The sequence below is a fragment of the Nicotiana tabacum genome, chromosome 7, assembly GCF_000715075.1.
Source record: "Nicotiana tabacum cultivar K326 chromosome 7, ASM71507v2, whole genome shotgun sequence".
Classification (NCBI taxonomy): domain Eukaryota; kingdom Viridiplantae; phylum Streptophyta; class Magnoliopsida; order Solanales; family Solanaceae; genus Nicotiana; species Nicotiana tabacum.
The window spans coordinates 98,737,436-98,764,017 of record NC_134086.1 but is presented as its reverse complement, the minus strand read 5'-3'; the positions used below and the strand labels follow the sequence as shown (position 1 = coordinate 98,764,017).

Sequence of the window (26,582 nt, the reverse complement as noted above, 5' to 3'; positions counted from 1 at the left end):
CGTAGAAGAAGAAAGCAAAAGGCGTGGAAGTTCGCCCCGTTAGCTCTCATGTGGATAGTTTGGGGGGAGAGAAATAGGAGAGCTTTTGAGGGGATTGAGTCTCCTTTTTCACATCTTAAGAATAATTTTTTATCTTTGATAGCTTTTTGGTGCACTCATATAGCCCCTACTTGTATAGAAGATTGGGTTTGTAGAGAATCATGTTCTGATGTAAATTCTCTACTTTTTGGTATACTTCCTGTGTACAGGAGTTCTCTCCCTTTTGATTAATACAATTTACCTTATCAAAAAAGGAAGAAGAAATCACATACCTGGACCAAACTTGATGATCTTGAAGTTGAAATGTGTAGAAAACTTGGAACCCTAGTCGCCTCTTTCTTTCTCTGTTGCTGGCTTGCTGCTGGTCGATATGTTTTAATAAAAGAACAGGTTTTTTAATTAAAATGGTTGGCAGCCCTTTAAAACAGAGAAGCGCTCGCTTCAATCGCCTCGCTTTGCATCGTCGCTTCTACCTTTTTAGTGGGAAGCGACCACTTTTGAATACTTGCTACGCTTCAGATAGCAGAAGCGATGGATGGGTCACCTCGCTTTAAGCGAGGAAGCGCCCGCTTTTCACAACCCTGCGACATAGTTTATTGCTTCAGATAGCTCATGACTGGTAAATTGATACTCCCTCCGTTTCATATTAAATGAGGTAGTTTGATTCGGCACGGAGTTTAAGAAAAAAGAAGAAGGACTTTTGAAACTTGTGGTCTCAAAAGCTTAAGGGGTAAAAAATTTGTGGGGTCATGACATTTGTGTGACTATAAAAGCTTCTCATTAAGGGTAAATGGGTAAAATGAAAGAGTTTAAAGTTGAATTATTTCCAAATTTAGAAATATGTCATTTATTTTGGAACAGACTAAAAAGGAAAGTACCTCATTTAGTATGAAACGGAGGGAGTATTTCTATACAATGGTCTGCCTTCTAAAAGCTTCACCAGCTTCCCCCAATGCGTCTTTACTGTAGTATTGTCTAAATTGTTTTTTCCTCCTTTGCTGCTTACCTACGCTACTAGGATAGCAAGTAAGCCAACCTTACCTGCATTCTCGAAATGGTAGCTTTCTCTGCTTTGTGTGCTGGATGGCGACTAGGTGTTGACCAAAAAATAAGATGTTGCTAGGTGAAGCTTTGGCACTAATGAGGGGCTAGTGGCATGTCGCTGCACGGTGACTGTATGTTGGCATAAAGTTGATGGCGGTGGCACGCTGACTGCATGATGAGTGTCGAAGAATAGCAAAGTGATGTTGACTAGACATGTTTGATGATGAAAAATAACTAATTGTACATAATTTGAACTGTCCACTTTATATGTCAACATACATATGCTGCTAACTTGACATGTTAACTGTCAAGTGTTGACTTTAAAGGTCAACAACATGGACTGATGCATAAACTATAGACAACTGTGGACTGATCAAATATGGCAGGTGCACGGAAAAAACAAGTTTGCCTGCCGTCCATTGAAAATAAACATTCGTAGCCATGCTCAGGATGGTGGTCCTAAAAGATTAAAAAAGAGGTGGTACCGCCAAAATGATGACTGCACAGAGACAATACTTGTAAAGTTACGATAAGTAGGAAATTTTTTGTACGGTTAGTCTGTGTAAGGCTATCTTTTTTGATCAAGGTCAGTGTAAGGCAATCTTTCGGTTTGCAGAAACTACTTAGGTATCTACCAAGATTGTAGAAACTCAGATACCATGTGAAAAGGAAAGAGAATTTCTTGATTTAATTATTGACAACACACAAGAGAGGTTTCATATATTGCAATCCCAGGCAATGTATTGAAAGTATCCCATTTTATGTGGCATACTTTCCTTTTTAATATGTCTAAAAAAGAATGGCACCTTCATGTATTTAGAAACAATTTAATTTTAAACTTCTCATCTTTTTTTTTTGAATTGATAACTTTTGTATATATTAATAACATCACTACATAGGTTGTACTGAAAACCAAATTTACACTGTAGATGGTAAGTAGATGTGCTGGTGTGCAACCTAGCAAGATCCTAGTATGTCTACGATTGTCAATGTATCTTCTGTGTAAATCTGTTTACACCAAAAACAAAATAGAAGAATACAATTGAGTTTGATCTTATGTACTGGGTTGCTTTTATCTTCAAAACATCTAGCATTTCTTCCCCTCCAAGCTGTCCACCAGATACAAGCCTGGACAGTCCTCCATCTATCTCTGTTAGTTGCTTCAGCACCAACTTCTTCCCAACTATAAAGAACTTTATTAATCCTGCATGACATTGTCCATGAAATACCCCTAAGACTAATAAAGATTTTCCATAGTTGGTCTGTTATCTTGCAATATAGAAATAAATGGCTAACAGTCTCAGCGATTTCCCCACATAGGAAATATCTTGAACACAGAGAAATTCCTCTTTTTATAAGATTATCCTGGGTTAATACAATCTCCTTTGCTAGTAGCCAAGAGAAACATGCTACCTTATATGGAATCTTTGTTCTCCATATATGCTTCCATGGCCAAACATCTATCTGAAGATCATTTTGATTCAAAATCTTATATACATCCTTCACCTGATAGACCCCTCTGTTGTGCCTCTGCCACCAAAGTGAATCCACCCCTTCCTGTAAGCCTTTAAATGCTTCAAGCTCTTTGTAGAGGTCAGCTAATCTTGTTATCTCCCAGTCATTCAACTGTCTTCTAAGAGTGAGTTCCCATCCTTGATAACTCCACATATCAGCTACTGTCCTATGTTGGTTTTGTGCCAAACCAAACATATCAGGGTATCTTTCCTTTAGGTTTCCATGTCCCAACCAATTATCATTCCAGAATGATGTGTTCCTTCCGTTGTTCACTCTTATGAAAGAGTGAATCTTCATTATAGGCCAAAGTTCTCTGATGGATTTTCACACACTAACTTCATATGATGTACCGACTTTGTTTGACACCTAGTTATTTTCCTCACCGTACTTAGCTTTGATCACTTTGCTCCATAAAATTTGAGGTTCTTGAGAATATTTCCATAGCCATTTCATTCTAAGAGCCTTGCTTTGATTTTTTAAATTTCTTATTCCTAAACCACCTTGTTTTTTTGGCCATTGTGAGGGTCTTCCATTTAACTAAATGGAAGACCTTTTTCTCCTTATTCCCTTGCCAAAGGAAGGATCTTCGGAGTTTGTCCAGTCTCTGTATGATTCCGGCAGGAATTGGGAATAAAGACATCATGTAAGTAGGAAGTGAGTCTAATACTGAGTTGATTAAAACTAGCCTGCCCCCATTGATAGGTATTGCGATTTCCATCTTGACAGCTTCTTCTCACACTTTTCAATGACTGAATTCTAGATCTCTTTGGATTTGGATCTTGCTTCAAGAGGCATCCCAAGGTATATAGTTGGTGGGGATTTCTCCTTCCATTGTCTGTGTCAGTTGCTCCATGTTATTAACTTCATTAATGAGATAAATATGACTCTTTCTCCAATTGATGTGTAGTCCGGAAATTCCCTCAAATAAGACCAAGATGATCCTTAGAAACCTAAGTTGCTCCTCTTTAGCGTCACAGAAGACTAGCGTATCATCAGCATATTGAAGATGTGTGATCTCTAGACTGCTTGCCCCATTCCTGTGAATCTCGAAACCTTTAACCCATCCATTGACTTTGGCCGTTTTAATCATGTTGTTTAGTCCTTCCATGGCTATAATGAATAGAAAGGGAGATAAAGGATCACCTTGTCTTAGACCTCTGTGTGCATGGAAGAAACCTTCAGGAGATCCATTTATGAGAATGGAGAATGTAACAGTAGATATGCAAAATTTCATCCAAACGATCCATTTTTGCCCAAAACCCATTTGTTCTAACAATTTCAGTAGAAAGCTCCAATTGACATGATCATAAGCCTTCTCAATATCTAGTTTGCATAGGATTTCGGGTTCTTTCTTTTTGATTCTTGAATCCATAGCTTCATTAGCATTCAACACTGCATCTATTATTTGTCTTCCTTTGATGAAAGCCATTTGTTGAGCATCTACTAGCTTTCCTACCACCCTCTTAAGTCTTTCAGTCAAGACTTTTGAGAGCAGTTTGTAGAAACTCCCTATCAGACTGATTGACCTGAAATCTCTCAATTCTTTCGCACCTGTCTTCTTTGGAATCAAGGCTATGTATGTTGCATTGAAGCTTTTCTCAAACATCTCCTGGGAATGGAAGTTGTTGAAGACCTCCATGATGTCGTGCTTCAAAATATCCCAGCACTTAATGAAAAAACCCATTGTGTATCCATCTGGACCTGGGGCCTTGTCAGTTGCACACATCTTCAAACAGCTCAGGACTTCTTGTTCCTCAAATTTACTCTGTAAAGACTCCTTCTCTGATTCAGAGATTTTTGGATTGTTTCTGAAATTGAATGTCAGTCTCCACTCTTCAGATTCTGTGTATAACCCCTTGTAGAATTCAATGATTACATTCTTTATTCTGTCTGGCTCCTCTACTGCTTCATCTTGAATCATTAGTTGATCAATATTGCTGTTTCTCTTGTGTGCATTGGCAGTACGATGGAAAAACTTTGTATTCCTATCCCCTTCTTTGAGCCACGGAGCTCTTGATTTCTGTCTCCATGCACTTTCTTCGTTCTTGAGGTGATCCTCAAACTCCATGAGGGTAGCTGCCTTCCTCACTGATTCCTCCTCTGTCAGAGCTCTTAATTGTTGTGTTGCCTCAAAACCTGCCAATTGACTCAACAATTTTGATTTTTGCAATCCCAGATTTCCTTTACAACTTCTGCTCCATTCTTTTAGCTTGCCTTTGAGAGCTTTTAAATTGCAGGCTAAAATATAGTCTGGTCTTCCTGGAAATTCGAAAGATGTCCACCAGTTTCTAATTCTGTCATCAAAACCTTCTACGTTCAGCCACCAATTTTCAAACTTAAAGTATGATTTAGCTTGTTCCTAGGCACCACATCATAGAGCCACTAGTGAATGATCAGAAATCATCCTTTGTTGGAGAGTTTGCTTGATATTTTTGAAGCTTTCATCTCATTCTTCTGAAATGAGAAATCTATCAATTATGGAAGCGGTTGTATGATTATCCCCTTTGAACCAAGTATAGTAGCCTCATTCGAGTTGAAGATTTATCAACTCCATGTCTTCTATAAAATCCGAGAATTCCACCATCTCTCTGGACCTCCTCGAGCATTCCCGTTTTTCAGAAGGGTACCTTGTGATGTTGAAATCACCACAGACTACCCAAGGGCCTTCCATCAATCCCCTCACTGCACCAATTTCTCTCCATACTGTTCTTTCTATTCTGCAATTTGGAGTATACACTCCTGTCATATGACATTGAAAATTCTGTAAAAGAGCCTCGAACTTGCATGTCAAAGTATATGCACCAGTTTGTAACACCTCCCCTTTCCATACTCTGCAATCCCATAATAACAAAATCCCCCTCTCGTACCGCTAGCTGCTAAACATGCGTACTTTACCCATCTCCCACCCCAAATTTGATTGACTATTTCCTTGATATCCCCATCCACTTTTGTCTCCTGCATACAGATAATGTTTGCCTTCCAATTCAGCACTTGACTTTTTATGATCTCCCTTTTCTTCTTGTCATTTAATCCCCTTACATTCCATGAAATTAAATTGATCTTCATATTGCAATAATAGATAGATATCTTCCCCTACTCCTTTTCCCATCACTCTTGAATTTGACATCAAAGGAGGTTAATCCTTTTAATTCCAGTGAGCCTTTGAATCTTTGTTTCTTCACCTCCATCTCTGTCTCCACTCTTCTAACTTGTCTGCAACTGTCAATTTGTATTAGTAACTCCAATGCTTCTTCTTCATGGCCTTGAAAATCTACTCTAAATATTTTCCCAGTTTGATCATATTTTGATGGACCAACAGTGTTGCATCCATCTCTTTATCCATTACTAGATTGTGTTGTTGTACTGATATAGGAGTAACCTCCTCGATTTCCCAATCTTGGATAGAGTTGAAGTGCTTTAACTGTTGTTGGTGCTCCAATGCATTTTCAACTTTATCTTCCCCATCTTTTTGTTTATGGTATGCTCGCCTTCTGTCCTAGTATTCCTATCTCTGCTTCACCTTTTGGTTGATCGCAACTTATATGTGTTGCCTGTGGCATAATTTCAAGGTTTGCAATGGGAATTGGATCCCCTGGATTGGATTCTTTGACTTTCAAGTAAGAGGTGCACACCAGTTCCTCAATATAAGTCGTCAGCCTAATTTCATGAGTGGCCTCACACGAGAGATCATTAAAAATGACTTGTGCAGCCAAATCAGACTCATTTGATTTCAGCTCATTATTCGCCACATTAATGCATAGATTTGTCGAACTTGAACCTTGCGTATGTTGCACCTGTGCCTTTCCCTTATTATTATTTTGCAATATGGTGCATCCTATTTGGTCGCCCATGTTTCTCTCTGCACCAAAGCTATGTGTGTTTCCGACGACTTCAGCTCAAATCTTGCCTGTTTTTCAGCCTAGATTGGGATGAAAAATTTGATCCCTTCTCTTTCAATCCCAATATAATTAGGAATCTTTCTGCCGTCACCAACAATTTGAATTCTAGCCCACTTAAGGTGATTTTTGAGATCCGTTTCTTCTTCAGTAGCTATCCATCCGCCACAGATATCTCCTATTTCTTTGAAGATCTTTTGTGACCACAGATGTAAAGGAATCCCCATGGCTCTGATCCAGCATGTTTCCACAATTTGAGAGTTTGGAATGCATCCAGCAGTGTAGTTCCACCATTCCAGATGAAGCTTGAACTTTTTCCATCTCCAATCTCCTTGCAGAATCTGTTTGTATCTATTCGGAAACTCAAATAGAAACATGTTGCCAGTCATTTCATACATGTTGACTCCATATGCTTTGTTCCATGAAGCAGTAGCCCATCGCCTTATGTCTGCTAAAGTGGGTTTCTCAGTGATTCCTTTCCCAAAATACCAAATAATGCATCTTTTTAGTAAACCTGTGTTCTCCGCTCCTGGAGGTTCCAAAACAGAGATATCTCCATTGTTTGTACTGACATTGCCTCTCGAAGGGTATTGGATTTTCATTTACTCTCCTTAACTGCTTTGACATAAGGATAGTTGTCCACAGTGTTTCTGGGTGGTACTGTGGTATTCAGCTTGGGGGCATGATAGATGAATCTCTCTCTTAGCTGCTATGTCTTTCCAGCCTGCATTCAAAGCTAACTCTGGGATTATAATAACTGACCTCCCTTTTCCCTTTAGTGACAGAATACTCATATATCTTCCATGAGCGTTAAATTTCCTAGTGCAGAAATGTTCTGTCATTTGGTCCTTATACTTCCATCTCCTCACTAAATTCTTTTGATCTGTCGAGGCTTCTTTAAGTACAAAGCAAATCCATTCCATTGACTTTCTACCCATGGATAAGTGTCTCATCATGTTGCGGCTTCTCTCTACTCATTCAAACAATATATCTTTGTTGGAGTTCCATCTGGTGATGTCAAAAGATTTGAATCCGGCGTTGAATTATATCCTGCTGTCTCCCATAATGTACTTACCCGTTGCTCAGGTTATGAAAATTATAGAGGGTGTTTGGTAGTAATCACAGTTGGTGAATGCTAATTCCGAAGAAGGAGATGTTTGGCTCCGTTGAGAGGCTCCCTGTAATGGTATTCTGCTTGAGAAGAAGAAGAGAGAATTTTGTTTTGAAGCTGAATGAAAAATGATTGAAAAATGGCCGGAGAAAAGCTTCACGTCGCCGGAGAAAACTAAAAGTGGTCGGAATCTAGATCTGCAAGGAAGGGTTTGGTCGGAACAGGGTGATGAAAAGGCTGTCCTGAAGAAAAAAGTTGAAAAGTTGCCTGGATTAGGCTCACGCACCGGCGCATGTGGGAGTGCTCGCCGGCGCATGGCGGCGCGTGGGAGATCTGATGTCGGAGCTGTTTGCAGGGGTAGGCACATAAATACCTATGACTTGTTTTGGACCACAAATTTCAAAAGTCTTTCTTTCTTAAACTCCATGCTCAGTCAAACATTGCCGCATAAAATGGGACATAGGGAGTATGTCGTTAGTAATTAGTCACTTGTCTAACAACTCAAGTAGTTATTCTACATTTAAATATACAATATTGTATGTAATATTATAGATTGATCTCCAGCTCAAGCTTGATTAAAAAAAGGGCAGCCCGGTGCACAAAGTATCTAGCGTTCACGTAGGGTCCGGGGAAGGGCCGGACCCTAAGGGGTTTGATGTAGGCAGCTTGTGCTAACACAATCGTTAGTGGCTGACACGGCTTGAACTCGTGACCTTTTCTTTTTGATAAGTAGGCTCGAACCCGTGACCTATATGTCACACGGAGACCTCAAGTTTGATAAATCTAGACACATTTTAATATAAGCACATTCTAACATGTTAATGCATCAATTTCTTGACTTGAGTGTTCCACTCTTACTAGATTCTATTAGTTTCAAGCTGGCATACATGGAACCTTTTTTTGGTTTTAGTTTCAAAGTCAGATTTTCTGCATAAACAATGTGAAACAGAATTCATGATCCTAAACACCTGTCACCTTAGGTTCATTTTTCATATCTCATTGCTTTTCTTTGACAAGTATATTTTGTATCTCATTTATTTTGCTTTCCTTGCTGTGATTTAGGCAAGAAGCTGCTGGAGCGTTATGGAATCTATCATTTGATGACAGAAATCGTGAAGCAATTGCGGCAGCTGGTGGTGTTGAGGCTTTGGTATGGTGTTAATCTAGTTTTGGCCTTACTATTTTCAGTTTCCTTGAAACTATTAGTTATGGACATACAATGTTCCATACATGGCAATAGCTTGAGCTTTGGAGTTGAGAATTGTTGTAAGTGTCATGTTTCCATACCAAGTCACAGATTTCCCATACAAGATAATATTTTCCCAAATTTACTGTACATTTTGCTGACTTGGTCTAGTTTGTAGTTTAAGAATGCTCAGCTGAAAAGTGGAAGGAGCCTAAATATACTGGTACTAGACTTTTATCTTTTTGCTAGTCAGGGTTTCATCAGTTCGTGACCCATCCTGGACAACATTATCGCATCACTCATTATCAGCATCCATATTGTTCACCGGAACAAAGATGCCTGAGGGAACAAGTATTGTATGTCGAAACTAGTGGAGAAAAGCTTCTTCTCTGGTTAAGGGGACATTAATTCCTAATAGGCTTTAGCAGTCTGATGTTGTCGAGGAAATAAAGGTGAAATTGTCATGGTTTCATCATGGTTTTAAATCCCCTTATCCAAGAATGATAACTCCATCACTGACTTCTAAGCAATCCTGCTTGTTGTGACTTGAATTTGCTAAATAATCACTATACTGCTGGCAAATTCTGTGCCGGCCGTTGCTGTACATGATACTAATTATGTGGTATCACATCGGTTTCGGTTTTTTTGATTTGCTTGAATGAGCGTTGAAATGATGGTTTTCTTTCTTTATCCATACATTTCTACAGAATATTAGAATTCCGAACCGTGTTCCTTTCTAAGTTTGAAGAGTGATGTATTCCTTTTATCTTGCCTGTTTGCCAGGTTGCTCTTGCACATTCATGCGCAAATGCTTCTCCTGGTCTGCAGGAGAGGGCTGCTGGTGCTTTGTGGGGATTGTCTGTCTCAGAAGCAAACAGGTCTGTAAAATTATTAGATTTTTTGGTGCAGATGCTAGATTAGTATATCTATTTTGTCATAGGTATCATACTGCGTGAACCTATTTCTCCTTTTATTAATCTCTGCGAAGATCTTTGTACAGGCAATTTGCCTGCTGCATCTATGAACCATATCAGGCTGAATGGCTATCATAGCTTTTCCTTTTTAAAAAAAAATAAAGCTGTAGTTATTTATTTTTGTATGTCAGGTAGTTTGTTTCCTTTGTTATTTTATTTTAGTTTTTCGGTAGGTAACAGTTTTATCAAAAAGGATCCAAGGGGGATGCGAAGAGGACTAATAGACACCATATTTGAACCTCAATCCATCTGATAAACCTCATAAAAATCTTCTTGAAATTATGTAATGTACTATTAGTCCATGTACAACTAGAGGATCTCCTGCTCTGGCACTGCCACCACCTCTTTCCACCCTCATCTCTGAGTTTGGATTATTTTGTTATTATGCCCATCTTTCTATCCCAAACTCTATCTTCCACCACCTCTTCGTATCCCATAATCATTTTTAACTCATAACTTACTAAGGTCACCGCAATAATTCTTCTCCAACATTGCCATATTACATTACACACCATTTACTCTGGGTAGGTAACAGAAAGGTGTACACGTACAGCATGATGCCAACAAAAATTGGATGGAGATGAGCATAACTTAAACCACTATGTCCTGAGCGTTGCAACGTACTAATTGAATATGAAAGTTCATTTCTTCATGTTTCTGCCTATTGCTTTATGGTAAAATTTATAGCCATGTTGCAACTGCACAATTTGCTTTCTCTTTACTCGATTGGATATTAATCCAATTCATAATTTATTGAATCCTGCAATAGTATTGCCATTGGACGAGAAGGAGGTGTGGCGCCACTTATAGCACTTGCACGATCTGATGCTGAGGTAAATCTTTATAATGTGAGGCTTCTATAGAAACGTTTTTCTTGCCTGCCTGGTTCTTGCTCTTCCATGCTGTTTGCGACTTGTGAAGACTTAATTTGTTGACTTGTTAATTTTAGTTACTACTCTTGAACTATGACAATTGACACCCTTCCTCAAAATGTAATTGAATTGGGTCCTTGTATATCTTTTAAGTTCATGCTTAACAGTTAGCTATATTTATTTTGTTTCAGAACAGATTGTAAATTTAAATATAGATTCGGCAGCTAGAAATCTTTTCTAGGGAGATCGACCCGTGGTTCTCAGTACCTTGCTATTATGCTACTACTAATTTTGGCACCTCAACATGGTTATGTTAAAGGGAAAGTAAATCACTTTTTTGCATCTAAGGTTGTATCATTTATTGGTAAACTGTTTTTCCATTTTCCTCTGGAAATTTTTTAGCCGGAGTTAGCTAGCTCTTCAAGCTTAAAAAGAAGAATTAACCAGCCTGTCCAATGATGGCTAGGCTTTAATAAAAATATATGTTCCTCAGAGTTGCATAGTTTAATAGGTAAATGTAGTATTTAGAATCTTTCTGTACTCTGGAGTAGTTTTAGGTCTAAACTCTTCCGTTGCATATTGGCTACTGGAGCTGTTATTAATTCCACCTTGAAAGTGCTAAAGTATCCAAGTACAAGAGCTGCAAGTGGGTAGTAGTTCTGATGGCGTCTTTCACATAATCGCTGATGCTTTTTTGGTTAAACTGCGATCTGTAGATGTAGCATACATTTGACATTTGTTTATGTACCTACAAGCGGTTTTAAACTAACCTGTGAAGCCACTGCTTTGTTGATTGGCATGTACTCTGAATCAAATAAGTTTTTCTGCTTTCTGGAGTATGAGGCTTATTATGCTTGTATATTCCTAAAATTTCCTCTTTCCAGGATGTCCATGAGACTGCAGCTGGGGCTCTCTGGAATCTTGCTTTCAACCCTGGTAATGCTTTCCGTATAGTGGAGGAAGGAGGGGTTCCTGCCCTCGTTCATCTCTGTTCGTCATCTGTCTCAAAAATGGCACGCTTTATGGCTGCATTGGCGTTGTCTTATATGTTTGATGGAAGGTACTTGACAATGTCTTCATCCGTGAAACTATATACTAAACAGCATCCTATGCTACATACGGTATGCTATTTAGTATAGATTTTTTTGAATGATTCTCTTTTTTTTTCCACGAGAGCCGTCTTAGGACGATATTTATTTTCCAGAAGCCATTTATTTCTGGCATTCTTTTCACATCATATTTAGCAATCCAATCTAGCTATAGCTGTTTCAGAGGAGACAATTAACTGGAGCAAGGTCTCTTCGTCTTTTATTATGCTCAACAAGTATGCAGTTTCCATTCTTCCTTAGGTGTCTCATGTCTGAGCTGTTTAAGATTGAGGAGTAGGGCATTGTCATTTGAAGATTTTTACCTGGGAAGCTAGGTTTTGTTTATTTTTTTTTTTTTTGTTGGGGGGGGGGGTGTTATGTGCCTTTGAATGGCTACTTGTAGACGTAGTAGAGAAAAGAACTCCGTCAGCAGCACATCTTTATCTCACGAAAACTTCTCTGTAGATCTCAGTTGAAGAGAACCAGTTATTGAGATTCATTTGGATGTAATTGTGTTGCTTGAATGGGGATATAATAGCCTGTAGAGGAGTTCAAGGGCTTAGTTAACTTTGACGGTTGTCACCCAAGCGAGTTTGACGACATGTGGGAGATAGAGAAGCTAGCTTTTCTTGTGATAAATCTCACTGGACAAGCTCATGTGACTTTTCTTGTCGACAGTTAACTTCTGGTGCTGTTTATGCCCATCTAAGAATACTCTCATATGGATTGGTTATGATGTATATGTCTTGCTTCACCCAGAATACTTTTGTGGTAGCTTTTTCACACAATTTAGAGGAAAGTAGAAGTTTTGATCTCCAATAATCATGCTCGTCCACTTAAAGTTTACGGATGATTATGATTGAAAAGATCTATTTTGTAGAAATGTGACCAAATAATGGGGCATTCCCACAAAGCAAATTGAAAAATTGTGGATAGAGGTAATAGGTGGTATATTGAAAAGTGAGATAGACATGTTCCTCTGTTGTATATTTTTACCGGTTAACAGAATCGTGGTTCATCTGCTTACTCTGCTGGGTAATGTGAAATCATCCTCCTCTTCATGCTTTTGCTCTTCCGTTTTTTTCTTGGAACGTAAAATCTGATTGAATATTGCATCTACAGTAAAATTTAAGGTAGGTTTCTCAAAACGTGTCATTGTTCCGCATGTGCATCCAATTGTCAGAATCAAAATAAATTTTGTGTAATCTCTGTTTATCAGTGTATTTGTTCAAGCTTTCAGAAATTTTCTTTTTCATGTTCTATAAAACTTTGTGAATAGACAATGGACCTACTCCATGGGAGAGGCTAAACAAAAAAGGAACTCTTGTAATTGGATTTCAAACGGGGAGAGGACATACTGCCAAGAGGATTCAGCTGAAATCTTTAAAATACAACTGCTTCACTAAGGGTGCTTGCAATAGGAAAACAAAGTTGAACAAAGTGATTTGAGATGTTCTCACTTGTCAAAGGGAAAAAGAAATGATTTGAGGCATTCTGGAACGTTGATACATTCTTTCCTTGTGCGTAAAAGTTAAAATGTCATTTCCTCTTTCTGACAGAATGGATGAAGTTGCACTTGTGGGAACTTCTTCAGATAGCACCTCTAAGAGTGTAAACTTAGATGGAGCTCGAAGAATGGCTTTAAAGAACATTGAAGCTTTCATCCTTGCATTTTCTGATCCACAAGCATTTTCAGCTGCTGCTGCATCATCTGCCCCTGCACCATTAACTCAAGTTACAGAATCAGCTCGTATTCATGAAGCAGGTCATCTAAGGTGCAGGTATGTATGTTGCCTCCCCTCACCCTCAACTCTCTCTTTCTCCCTCTCTTTATCCTTTTCTGAATTTTTTTTATCTTATACTTACTGATAAGATGTTTTGTACACATAAGCTCACTTGTCATAAAAATCTCATCGTGTGTGTAATTTTCTGCGTCAGCAGTCTGCATCATTCACTCTCTGAAAAAGGTGGCCGTCTCTAGCTCATCGAGAATCCTAGGGCTTAATGCCTGTACATTTCCTGGGGAAGCAACATAGAAAACTTTATTGAGTCAATTTTATGAAATTCAACACATTGCTTCATTTCACCATGTTGTGACGTGGCAAGATCGAAATTTGTGGTGCTTAACTGTTTTAGCAACTCCCCTGGGTCCCAAATATTCTCTCTTGCCTTTTTGAATCTTCATCTTCTTTTCCCTCGTTAATTTTCTTAGCTATCCTTCTGCCTTTTTTTATTAATGATTTCCTTAAACTACCTCTTCAGTGGAGCTGAGATTGGAAGATTTGTTACGATGTTACGAAATTCTTCTTCTATTCTCAAAGCATGTGCTGCATTTGCCCTTCTTCAGGTAAATGATTCTCTTTGAGAGTGACACTGCCATTTTTCTGATATCAGCTTTTATACTTTGAACTGGTAACTTAACTGATCTTGTGTTTACATTTTCCTAGTTCACAATCCCAGGTGGTCGGCATGCACAACATCACGTCCGCTTATTGCAGAATACCGGAGCATCAAGGATTTTGCGTGCTGCTGCAGCAGCAGCCAGTGCCCCTATCGAAGCCAAAATCTTTGCACGGATTGTACTTCGGAACTTGGAGCACCATCATACAGAATCCTCAAACTAAGGCCTGACGAAGACTACTATGATCCTAGGCTTGTGCATTGCGGCCATTGCCATTGGCACTTTACTCAGCAGTAGTGGTAGGTATACTCCTCTCGGTGCCATTGGCACTATGCTTCCAGTTTGTGTTAGCGTTCTGAAACTAATGGTGCTGGCTTTTGGGAAGAGGCAAAGGCTTCTTATTTTTCTACCCAAATGTCTGCCTTCTTGTGAGTTTCTTCTAGTTTTATTTCTTGGGTATATAGGGTGTGATTTTTTCCCCTTCCTTTTTATTAGTTATTTTCGTCATTATTTGTGTCTGTTTAAGCTTAGGCTTAATAGATCTATTGGCAGGCGTTAGTTTCGAAGTCCAGTTGATTTTTCAGTTTTTGTATTTTAATTTACCCTGGCAGTTTGTTCAATACCTGTACATTATAGATTTGCAGAGACATTAGCATGCTGACTATTTCTGTACAAACACTTCAAAGAATTTCTATGATATAGTAGCTGTGTTTTAAGGTGGTTTGGATGAAAGTTGATGGTGTCTTTCAAGTATGTTAAGTTTTATCCTTTTTGCCCGTATACGTTTTCAAACAGCCTCTCTATCTTCACTAGGTAGGGGTAAGACCTGCATACTCACTATCCTCCGCAGACCCCACCTGTGGGAATATACTGGGTTTGCTGTTGCCCAAATACGTTTATCAAAAATATATTACTGCTAAACAAAGTTTTGCAATGTTAGCTTCAACTTATGAAAGTGAATATCCAAGGGCCACTGAGCTTTTAGAGGCCAAGATAAGTGGTCTAATTCTAAATGGCTAGCATTGGTAAAATGGCCATACAATACTAATAGCTTGTTTGACCAAGCTTTTTTTTTTGGGCCAAAAGTGCTTTATTTGGCTAAAAGCACTTTTGGCCAAAAATTGAGGTGTTTGACCAAGCTTTTGGAAGGAAAAAAAGTGTTTTTGAGGAGAAGCAGAAAAAAGTAACTTCTCTCCAAAAGCATTTTTCTAAGAAGCACTTTTGAGAAAAATACACTTAGAAACAGTTTTCAAAAGCTTGGCCAAACACTAATTACTGCTTAAAAGTGATTTTCAAATTAATTAGCCAAACATAAATTACTTCTCACCAAAAACACTTTTTAAAAAGTACTTTTGAGAAAAACACTTATCAAAATAAGCTGATTTTAGAAGCTTGGCTAAACGGGCTATAAGTGTATAGTAGTTCATAATTAATTATTCATTGGTGCTGGTTAAGTCTTATTGCAACTCAAACCTAGTATTTTCTTCACTTCTCAACCCAAAACAGGACTTTCAAAGGTACTTTTTAAATTTAAATATGTAATAATGTCTGGAGAATAAAGAAGGAAAATGAAGCTTAAAAAGTACTCTACCTATGACCATTGATTACTTATTTAATTGAGGTGAACTATTCATTGTTCTTTTCCATTTTCAGAAAAATTCCAGTTAGTTTTGTGAAATAGAGTTATATTCATGTATTTTAGCATCATCCATAAAATAAAAAAATTTAAAAGGATTCTTCTTCCATTAGGTTGGTTAATATTTCTAGTTGATCCAAACCATTACTTGCTCAACCAAAAAAAAAAATCTAACCTTTTGAATTCCGATGCACCTGACAATTCTAGGTGGCAAACGGCGGGGTCGGATCGAATATGGTTCGGGTTGAAAACGGGTAATAAAAAATTGGACAAATTATCTGACCCGACTCATATTTAATACGGATAATAAAAAGGGGGTTAACCGGCAGATAATATGAGACCATATTATCCATGACTTCTTGAATACGATCACTTTTGAGAGAATTTCTAGTTTCCCAAACTTGAGGAACCCTCAATTTGATGCTTTATAAATGTAAAAGTTAAACTCATTGGTTATCAATTTAGAAAATGGATAATATGGTTCTTATTCATATTTGACCCATTTTTAAAAAGTTTATTATCCAAACCTATTTTTTAATGGATAATATAGGTGAGTAACTGTTTTCTTTAACTATTTTGCCACCACTGAGCAGTGATAAGACCAATGTAAAATCTCGAAATCTGGGATATACTGGAGATGTAGGGGGTCTCACACTTCACTAACATTAAATAATTTACCGTACGTAATTTTATTTTTCCCTTCCCCTACTCCCTTGATTTTTTGAAATAAAAAGGGAAGAAACACTGCAACGAAAACCATAGCCACCAAATAGAGCTGGCTCAGCCCAGCCTAACCAACTTACACGGGCTTTAAATGAGCTCCAAAATTTTTAGTCCAACCCTATGCTGAGTTGGACCGATCCAACGGGCCAAACCTATATTGACAGCTCTACCCGTAAATATAAAAGTATAAAAGAAAGTAAACATGTCCCAGAGTTATGCTTGTCATGGTTGCATTTGCCCATATTGCAAGGTGTCACCATTTTAATTGATCGCCTACCACGTCCATTCATTAGGACTTCTTAAAAAGAGGAGGAGAAATGCAAGGTTAAAACAGCAAGAAAGTTACACCAGTTAAGATTAGAATTTTTGTAGAAAACTGATATGTAGTAAGCTAGCCTTGGCTCTTCTCATACAACTGAGGTGATATCTAATTTGGAGCTAGCAAACACATTTCATGTTGTTATACAATGAATAGTAGAGATAAAAATGACATATACAAGGAAAAAAATCAGGTCGTGGAATGAGCTGAAGGCAAGAGCCTGATCTTGGTTTTTCTTCATTGTTTACCTTTTCCCCTACCAAAATGTCCATGATCTTAAGCTAACTGATTCAACATGAGTATGCAGCTCGAGAATTTCTTCTCCAACACCATTCAATTTATCGTCGAAATTCCGGACAGACGAAGGCCATAGATCAGATGATCTTGATGTAGTCACTGTAGTGGATGCATTATCCACCAAATATGGCAGTATGTTTTTCTTCATTTCACTAGTAGATATTTCAAGATGATTACCAGATACATTCAAGAACTTCACTTTTCCAGCTTCATCCAAAATTTTCAGACCAATCCAATCTTCTGTATAGAGCTTTGTCTACATACATAATCATATAATAATATCAGGAAATATCTTGCAGAAAATCAAGGACATAAAAGGCTCTACTGCTTTTTTAAACAAACACTACTAATTGAATAAGAAAATACAATTGATAACTTCCAACTTATTCAAGATAAAGAAAGGGCAGCCCGTTGCACTAAGCTTCCGCTATGCGCGGGCTCGGGGAAGGGCCGGACCACAAGGGTCTATTATATGCAACTTTACCCTGCATTTCTGTAAGAGGCTGTTTCCACGGCTTGAACCAGTGACCTCCTGGTCACATGACAACAACTTTACCAGTTACGCCAAGGCTCCCCCTTTCAAAAGATGAAAATTTGATTGATTTTACAATCAAGATAAGAAACTCCTAAAAAGATGAAACTTTGATTGATTTTACATCAGGAAAAAAAGTGAAACATCTCTCTCATATTCCTAAAAGGGAGTCAAGTTGACACGTAGAATGTCACATATTAGTACCTCTTTAGCAGGTAAAACAGTGCTCCAGGAACCATCAGGATAATACCCAAACCATGAGGTTTGCTTTGGTACCAAAATTTGATCTTTCTCAAACTGATAAGGATAAAAAGAAGTAAAAGATTATGAGCCTCTTTGATCTTCCAGATTAACACTTTTTGGTGCATGGACAAAATTTAGATGAAGAGTTAAAAGGCGATATCATTGTGTTGCAGATAAGAAGAGAATTCCCTGCTCACCATAATAAGTACTAAATTTTCCAAGCTTGCAAAGCGTTTCTTGAAAGTAGAATTTCCATGTATCTCATTATTAACTACTGGTAAGAACTTACATCCTTTTCTGTAGTCAGCTATGTCCTGGAATGATCAAATAGGATAGAATGATATATTTGAGAGAGCATAAGCTAATAGTGTTTTAGACAATAAACAAGAACTTTTTATGATCACATAACTTACTGTTGGGATTTTAATGTAACCTGCAGGAGCAAGATGTTCCTGCAATTGCATTGATATGAGAATCAACTCCAAAAAAGGAAAGGGGAAAAGAAAAGAACAAAAAAGATGAGAAAATAAAGGGACTGCATAGTAGTAGTATATCAAAGAAAAAATCAGACCTGTACAAAATTGCTGTAAATTGCTAACTTGAGCAAAGAGTCAGCTAGAATGCACAATAAACCTGACTGCTAAAAGAGGAAAGAATAGACACTAGTATTATCTTTCCACCAAAACATAACCAAAGAAGCAGTTAAAGATTGTTAGTTAATGGGATCAAAGAGCACATACACCACAGAAAGGAACAGAAGCTATCCCAGCATGAGGACCAGCCAAAGATATAAGATTTTTCACCTGTTACATATATTAGGAGACCATGAATATTCACATAATATTAAATATACAAATATATATTTGCAAAGGGAACATAATACTTATTATAATAAAGTAAAAGTACTAAAGTCATGGGCGGATGCACGTGGAGCCATATGGGTGCTCTAGCACCCATTGCTTTTGGTGCGGAACCATTATTTTATGTAAACAATTAGTATTAAATTAACAAATAATTTTAGTAAGCACCCAGGAACAAAATAAGCAGGTGGGTGCTTTGGTTAGTTAGAAAGTGCACTTGAGAGATCTCTAGATGGAACAGTCGCAGAATCGAATCCCTAAAAATATTTTTTCCATTTTGATATTAATAATCCCTTCAGTACTTGTATTCCTCTTTTAATTTTATTTGCTTCATTTTAATTTTTCTTCTTTCTCTTTTTGTTTTCTTCCCCAATATCGTGGCCCATTCGGCTCCAAAAATGAATGGTCTTTTTCATGTTTTTCTTTTCTTTTTAAGTGCCTTTGCTTTTTTTTTTTAATTTCTTTCCCCCAAACCCCATCAAACCTAAGCTGACGAAACTCCATCTTTTGCGATTGTAGAAGGAAATTGGTAATATGGTTTAAATTTTTTTGTAATTAATTAAAAATATTCAATTTATGTTCAATCTAAAGATAATAGTTTTGCACTGAAGGTTAATTCTGAAAATAAACGTAAAATAACCAAAAAATGATATTTGTTTGCTTATTGTGTATTTAAAAAATGAAAATCGCAAGGGATAACCGTGAATAAATTAAATCTTTTAACTATAATATTAATTTTAGTATATTTGTTAAATATTTTTACCATCGTGGGATAAGACGTAGTTGTGCACTTATATGTTGTGACCGTAACCAGAGGCTGATCCAGGATTTAAACTCTATGGGTTTAACTGTTAAGGTTTTAAGCGCTGAACCCATTATATATATTTTTAAAGTTATGGGTTCATATCCACTATTTTTGCAATTTTATTGAATGTTTACATATAAAATTTTACTCTACGTAAAAAGTTATGGGTTCAATTGAACCTGTCGGTAGAACACTACATCCGCCTCTGACCGTAACAACTGTAGATAAAGAGGCGGAGCACCCACGACTACAAGATCCTGGATCCGCCACTGTATATATATATATATATATATGTGTGTGTGTGTGTGTGTCTTGAATATACGAGTTGTAGTTTCCATCTTTTCATTGGTTTCCTGTGGTGTGTGCGCTTTCCTCTTCTTTTATTTTAAAAAGGTGGGGGGGGGGGGGATCTCAGGATTTTTACACGACGGGAGCACAATATTCTACTCAACCAGTGACCCCTAAAGGCTTTTAGTGATAAAGGTGCCAAGTGCTTTAAATTAACTATTTCAAGGTATATCTATGTACATATACCAGATGTTTGCCGAAGTTTACGGGGTCCGGTGGCCCCTCGCTATAACATATAAGTCCGCCTCGAGGGGGAGGGGGGGGGGATTCTGTGGGAAGCTGTATAAAGAAACTTCCATTTTAGTTGATATAATACATGAAATGCTAGATCAAAGATTTTAACTTACAGGAGGTCCATCACTACAGAGCTCAACAAGCCCTCTGCCAACCATGTTTCCCTAATAAAATGAAGAGAGGAGTCACAAAACCAAAAGAAATGGACACAAACAACGCTACCATGAAAAGGGTTCTATAGGATTATCAAAAAAGGAGATCAAATTATGCATGGAAATTCTAAGCACTCTTCATTGAAATACATATAATGCTGTCATTTCCAGCAATCTTATTAATTGAGACAAATGTGCTGCAGTTTTTGGTGAGTCTGAGCATCTGAGTTTCTCAATGTGAAATTGATAGTTTATGTAGAAACAGAAAGAATATTTTTTTATATCATATAAACCTGAGATAGCTAGACTCTTATCAAACTCCAACAGCTTAGTTCCTTCTACAATATTTAGTATCAAAGTTCAAGCTAAAAAGCAGTTGCCTCGAGGCTTTGCAACAAGATTTTGAAAATAGACAGCATAAAAGTTTACATATTTAAGAATTAAGTTCTCAATGCTGAAGACTGACTTGGTCTGCTAAGAGGAAAAGAAGTGAAAATCTATGGGAAGTAAAAGAGGAAAGGTCGACAAGTGCTACTAAGAACCTAACAGAACTTTTTATACATTTAGTTACAATAACAGTGGTCCACTGACCATGTCTAAATGAAATATCATGTTGATGATTGTGGAAACAACAATCTTATCCCGAGTTAATGGAAACTGGTTTTAATTGCAACAAAAATTGTAAGAACTAAAAATGAAATAAAAGGTGAGCATTACAGTTGACTCTTATATATTGTTGATTCAGGACAGGTTCCTTGAGGATTGGAAATGAATATTTCAGGGTGCAGAAGTTCTCTACCTGGGAGAGACCGATTATGTGGTAACCCTCACTAAGCTCATCTATTTCCTTCACCTATAACTTGAAAAAGGAATAATCAGACTGAAACAATTGAAGTTAGATCAGGTAAAAAAACAGTATAAACTACTTGTCTACCTTATCACAGGCAATGTCTACCTACAAAGGAAAAATAAGAAGCATATTAATCATCATTATTTCTTTAATTATCTAAGATGATGAATCAGAGGAGAGCAGAGTCAGGCTGATGAACAGAAGTCACCTGCTTGGTAAAAGGCATAAACCAGGAGTCCCATTCTCCGTTACCTATTTCTCTGTGCAAACAGAAAAAATCCAGATATTACCCTTGGAGTTTATTTAGAGTTAAGTTAAAAATTAAAGGGGAAATCATCATTTATAACAAGTTGATCGTAGAGTATGTTGACTTAGTGATAATGTTAATGCTTACATGCAATATCCTGGAGAGCCAGACCAGTTGCTTAGAAGCTCAGTGAAATAGCTGACTCCTTCATTGCTGCATTTATCTGATATTCCTGATATATAAACATTGCTTATCTCAAGATATTTACACAATGTAGAATCCCATAATTTTGGCCAATAAATAATTGTTGTTCCTATTATATATGCTTTAAGAAGAAAGTGAGGTGACTGCTAGATGTTCCTATGGAAACCGAGGCACAGTGAAGTAATTTGTAATCCATATCAACACAACACCAATAAACCTTTTCTACTCTTGTTGACTCTTCCACGTTTATATGCTCTTCTTAAGTTCAATTATACAAAAGTTTGGATGGTTCATTCAGGCTTTTATATAAAAAGGGAAACAACATTTTCTCAAACTATGGATAGAACAAAATGAAACGTAGCCTTGGCGTAACTGGTAAAGTTGCTGCCAGGGTTCGACACCTCTCGCATAAATGCAGGGTAAGATTGCGTAAACCCTTGTGGTCCGGACCTTTCCCGGACCCCTCGCATAGCGGGAGCTTAGTGCACCGACCTGCTCTTTTATGTATAGAACAGAAAAATTTCCCCTTCCAAGAGAAGCTGAGAGGCAACTAATCGCTACAAATGAGTACAATACTCAAGCTATATAGTACTATAAATATTCTCCAACACCTTATTTTCAAGATTATTCAACAAAATGAGCAGTCCCACAAAACAACATTACGCATAGGGCAATATAAAAGAAGAGAACTTTGCTTTACCATGAAAGACAACAAAAGGAAGAGAATAAGTATTGATTGACTGAAGGGTCAATATGAGAGTAAATATCAACATGAAGTTCATTGGAAAAGACCCAACAACTTTAATCTTGTTTTAAAAGGGGAATATATATATATATATATATATATAAATCTTGGATTCACTAGCTTACTAATTGTTCCAAGAACTGACACAAAACTGAAAATAGTGTCAAGAAAAAACGTGGGAAGAGAAGGTTAGATGAAGTAAGAAAACGAAAAAGAAAAAGAAAAGAGTTTGGTAGATCAAAAGTGCGAACTAGTAGGAGAAATAGGATAGAGTCATGGTAGTTGACAATAACTAAATGAAAGACACGTGGCAAAAGGTTATAGGAACGTATTAATTCCAAGTTTTGGACGGGTGTGGCTTCAACTTTGAACTATTTCTACTTTGCCCCCTTGGGTATGAAGTTGGAACACTTAAGCCTCATTAAAATATAATCTTAATCTCCATTGATACAACTTATTAACCGATTGAAAATGGTATTTCAAGCACTTCATTTTAAGAAAAGAACATCATGAGTCCATTGTGGATTATATCCTCACACTTGTAGTTGTCACCTCTTTTATCATGTTTGTTTCCGTTTCTTGTAGAGATTCTATAATTTTTGCTCTTATGAAATTAAAGACTCTAAAAGGAAAAAGAGATTGAAGGAAAAAAACACTCTCTATATTTTTGTAAAAGATCAAACGAACAAGAAATTTGTAGTGGTGATTGCTCCATGAGAGTCCTCCTTAATAATCGTTAGCTATTGCCTCTTAGTAGTGGTGGCAAAATGTATTAAAAGAAAACAGTTATCCACCCATATTATCCATTAAAAAATGAGTTGTATAATAAACTTTTTATAAACGAGTCAAATATGGATAAGAACCATATTATTCTTTTAGAAAATGGATAATCAATGGGTTTAACTTTTATATTTATAAAGATTCAAATTGGGGGTTCCTCAAGTTTGGGAGACTATGAATTCTCCCAAAGTGATCATATTCAAGAAGTCATGGATAATATGAGTTATTCGCCGGTTAATCCGTTTTTTATCTGTTTTAAATATGGGTTGGATCGGATAATTTATCCATTTTTGCATTACTCGTTTCGATCCGACCCATATCCGAGCCGAGCCGCTCGTTTGCCACCACTAGCTATTAGATTTAAATTACAAATAAGTTCAATCCGTGGTGAGATTCTTACTAATAACACAAGAAATATATTAGGATAACCATCATGATTCAAAATAAAAAGTTAAACCTTTTCTTATTCAAATAACATACGAATCAAATCTGAAAGTTAAACAAGTTGAAGGGAGTCATGAGTACATTCTAAAAGCTACGATGTGTTTAAGAAATCAAATTTTGCAAAATAAAAGAGGTGAACTCTACCTCACCATCAACAAAACGAATTCAAACCCTCTTAAGTATACTTGAGTTTTTTTGTTTTTGTTTTTGATTAAACTCTGAACTTCAGTTTGATCCTTTTAAATCAAAAGTAATACTTCAGCTGTTCTGTATTCTATTAATTGTTTATCTTTCAACGTGTTATATTGGATGTATGAACGTGTTTCATATGGGCATATGGGAGTATATTCTCCTTGGTTAGCAAATGTGTTTCCCGGGAAAACATGTTAGTGGTCATATTCTTGTAGGCATAGCATTGAGTTGTCACCCATCATTTGAGCTATTGCATAATAGATGCCAAGAAAGGTGGCCCCTTTTCATTTTGAGGTCTGTTCACATGTCAGGGTGGGCACTATCCTTGTCCTTTTTAACTTGGAAGAGTTTCTTGAATTTACCTTGTGGTATACTACTGTATGTTAATGCGCTATGTGTCACAAACCTAACAACAACAAACTCAATAGTTCCCATCAGTTGGGTTTGGGGAGGGTAAGATGTACGTAACCTTACCCCTACCTTTGGAAGCGCAGAAATGTTTCCGATAGACCCTCGGCTTGAAAATAACGGAAAAAGAAAAGGTAATTGCAACAAGTAGGAATGACATCAAGATGAAATAAGATCGAATCCAAGAATGCAGTCAAACTCTAGGTAGTAATAGCCATCTATGAATAAAAAATATCATACAAACACTAATGCTAGCGAACTGAGTAAGACAAAGAGAAACGCTGGACTATCTACGAACCTTCTAGCCTAATCTTTGACCTCCACACCCTTCTGTCTTGGGCCATGTCCTCAGTCAGCTCCAACGCGCCATGTCCCGCCTAATAACCTCTCTCCAAGACTTCTTAGGCCTACCTCTACCCCTCATGCTACCCTCCGAGGCTAACCGCTCGCACCTTCTATCTGGGAGTGAGGAAATTCTCTTTCCCTCGTAAATTTGTGAACTTTTTTGGATAATGAGACACTCCCTTATATTTGACTGGTAGTGGTAGGAATGGTTTGAAACCAGTTTATCTAATAAGGAGCATGCATTAATTCCTTATTCTAAGTATACATAAAATGTGCATGGTTTATTGATTATCTCCAACTGTTATATGCATGTCAAATGTGATGTTTCTTTGTTACATTTGACTGGTAAGAATGGTTGAAATAACAGTTAAACAAACTTGTATACCAATTGAAAATTTTCATCTCGAAGCTTAAGAATTCGATGTTCCAGGATGGTTTTCAATTAGACGGTCTTCAGATGCTGCGTGTTGGAGGAATATCTTTCTGGAAAGTTTAACTGATGCAAGAGCAACCAATGTAGCAGCAGGTACAAACAGCACGTCTGGAATGGATTTAATAAATTTGAGCTGAGGCACACCTTCACCGGCTCTCTTGGCTGCCATTGATGCAGGTGGTGTTGCCAGCCCAATGATGAGCGAAGTCTGATCTAACCTGTTTAGTTTTATGTTCTTCTCCATGAACTCTAGGACCTTCTTCTTCTTGCCTTCTTCATCGAGTTGCTTCCATTCCTTAAAACACTCCTATATTTGCTAAAGATGCATTAGGAACCAGTTGTTTGTGTGTGTGATAGAGAGAGAGAGAAAGAGAGAAAGAGAGAGAGACAATGACCTCGATTTTGTCACGCGAAGGCACAATCCAGTGCTTACCAGGCAATGCACCATTCACAGTGCTGTGGAAAAAAGAAATTTCAGCGTTACCTAAGGATAATGGTTCTATAGTTTCATTTAGCTAGGAATATCCTAAGAACAAACCAGATGCTGGCAACTAGTCGCACACCCAAATGATATATATTTATAAATAAGGCCAATTGCATCTTCATTTTTCTTTGGTAGTTAAGGCTCGTTGTATCAACATAAGTTTATCAGAGTTTTGGACAAAGAATCTTACACGAACATGTCAAGAATTGCCAGATGGAACCCTTCAAAATCCGTGATATTTTTATCCACGAAAGACTCGTGAAATTTTCCCGTCACCTTACTTATAAGCTGTGTTGGCAATCCTGTAGAGTTGAATAGTTATGGTTTACAAATGTCATTGCCTTCTGAACATAAAATGTACAAACGACAGCTATGCTCAAAGAAACTTAACTTTTAATGAGGGGAAACCCAGAAAATACGAGGTGATGAATAAAGATGATTAGCAAAAGTTAAGTTTTAAAAGAGAGTGAAGATGATTGACCTTTTCCCATGAAGCTCATGATTAGACCCATCTTTGCCAATATGAACAAATAGATTCAATGAAAGTATATAAAGAAAGAGAAAGAAAGACTAGGAATGGCTTGTTGTCTGTCTAGGTGATGTGTACAAGCAAAGAATCCAGTAACTACTTTCCATTGGTTTGCTATATCTGATTCCTGACTTTCATCAAGATTTAGCTTGGAGTTAAGCAGGAATCTATACGATGGGCTCTCACATGATGCTCTAAATTTTGCCATACAACAGTAATCCCAAAAGAACCATATCTTGTGCCAGGGACAATTCTGATTCCTAACCAACAACATTAAAATTTCAAACTTTCATCATGTGGGAGATCATGGCGTAGATTCTTGACTTCAATCAAGCTTTAGCTTAAACAGGAATCTACACAACAGACTCCCGCATGACGCTCTGCCTTTATCATGCAACAGTAATTCCAAAAGAACCATACTTGTGCAGCGGACATTTCTGATTCCAAACCAACACTGACATTCAAGTACCTGTTTTCTCTTGATCTTCAGTCTGAGGCTCTTCTTATGGTTCACAACTTTAGTTTATAAATTACACTCTTAACAAAGAATCAATTCAATACATTAGTACCGCACCGTTTTCGGGAAGGCAAGGGTGTTTATCATGTCTCCTTATAGGTTGTGGTCTTTGTGCCCATCTTGATTGAC

The 26,582-nt window shown here is 37.3% G+C and overlaps 3 protein-coding genes across 8 annotated transcripts in view; 1 reads left to right on the top strand and 2 right to left on the bottom strand.

The window, feature by feature from the left end:
- The window catches only part of LOC107781762 (protein ARABIDILLO 1-like), a 33,225-nt gene extending 18,367 nt beyond the window's left edge, over positions 1-14,858 (top strand). Inside the window, exons 6-12 of the mRNA XM_075217392.1 lie at positions 8,668-8,755; positions 9,575-9,669; positions 10,535-10,598; positions 11,522-11,697; positions 13,285-13,506; positions 13,988-14,072; positions 14,173-14,858. Coding sequence (XP_075073493.1) covers positions 8,668-8,755; positions 9,575-9,669; positions 10,535-10,598; positions 11,522-11,697; positions 13,285-13,506; positions 13,988-14,072; positions 14,173-14,349 — 907 coding nt within the window. The 3' untranslated portion in view covers positions 14,350-14,858. The remainder of the gene's footprint in view (positions 1-8,667; positions 8,756-9,574; positions 9,670-10,534; positions 10,599-11,521; positions 11,698-13,284; positions 13,507-13,987; positions 14,073-14,172) is intronic.
- Positions 14,859-16,810: 1,952 nt separating this feature from the next.
- LOC107781763 (uncharacterized) lies at positions 16,811-22,578 on the bottom strand. 6 transcript variants are annotated; one of them, XM_075217388.1, is made up of 12 exons: positions 22,277-22,578; positions 21,520-21,604; positions 21,334-21,385; positions 21,210-21,230; positions 21,075-21,128; positions 20,237-20,287; positions 18,617-18,679; positions 18,448-18,516; positions 18,290-18,328; positions 18,074-18,190; positions 17,838-17,930; positions 16,811-17,357 (listed from the first exon to the last, which is right to left on the bottom strand). In XM_075217388.1, the coding sequence occupies exons 1-12, from the start codon at positions 22,356-22,358 to the stop codon at positions 17,061-17,063; spliced, it is 1,023 nt and encodes a 340-aa protein (XP_075073489.1). In that variant the 5' UTR covers positions 22,359-22,578; the 3' UTR covers positions 16,811-17,060. The 6 variants fall into 6 exon arrangements, with proteins under 6 accessions (XP_075073489.1, XP_075073490.1, XP_075073487.1 ...); XM_075217389.1 differs by having other exon boundaries at positions 18,448-18,513; XM_075217386.1 differs by lacking the exon at positions 22,277-22,578 and adding an exon at positions 21,950-22,175.
- A 2,176-nt stretch (positions 22,579-24,754) lies between these two features.
- Positions 24,755-26,026, bottom strand: LOC107804636 (uncharacterized). Its single transcript, XM_016628556.2, has 4 exons — positions 25,889-26,026; positions 25,598-25,709; positions 25,319-25,379; positions 24,755-25,230 (listed from the first exon to the last, which is right to left on the bottom strand). Exons 1-4 carry the CDS (start codon positions 25,917-25,919, stop codon positions 24,901-24,903), a joined length of 534 nt encoding a protein of 177 aa, XP_016484042.2. The 5' UTR covers positions 25,920-26,026; the 3' UTR covers positions 24,755-24,900.
- Positions 26,027-26,582: the final 556 nt, after the last annotated feature.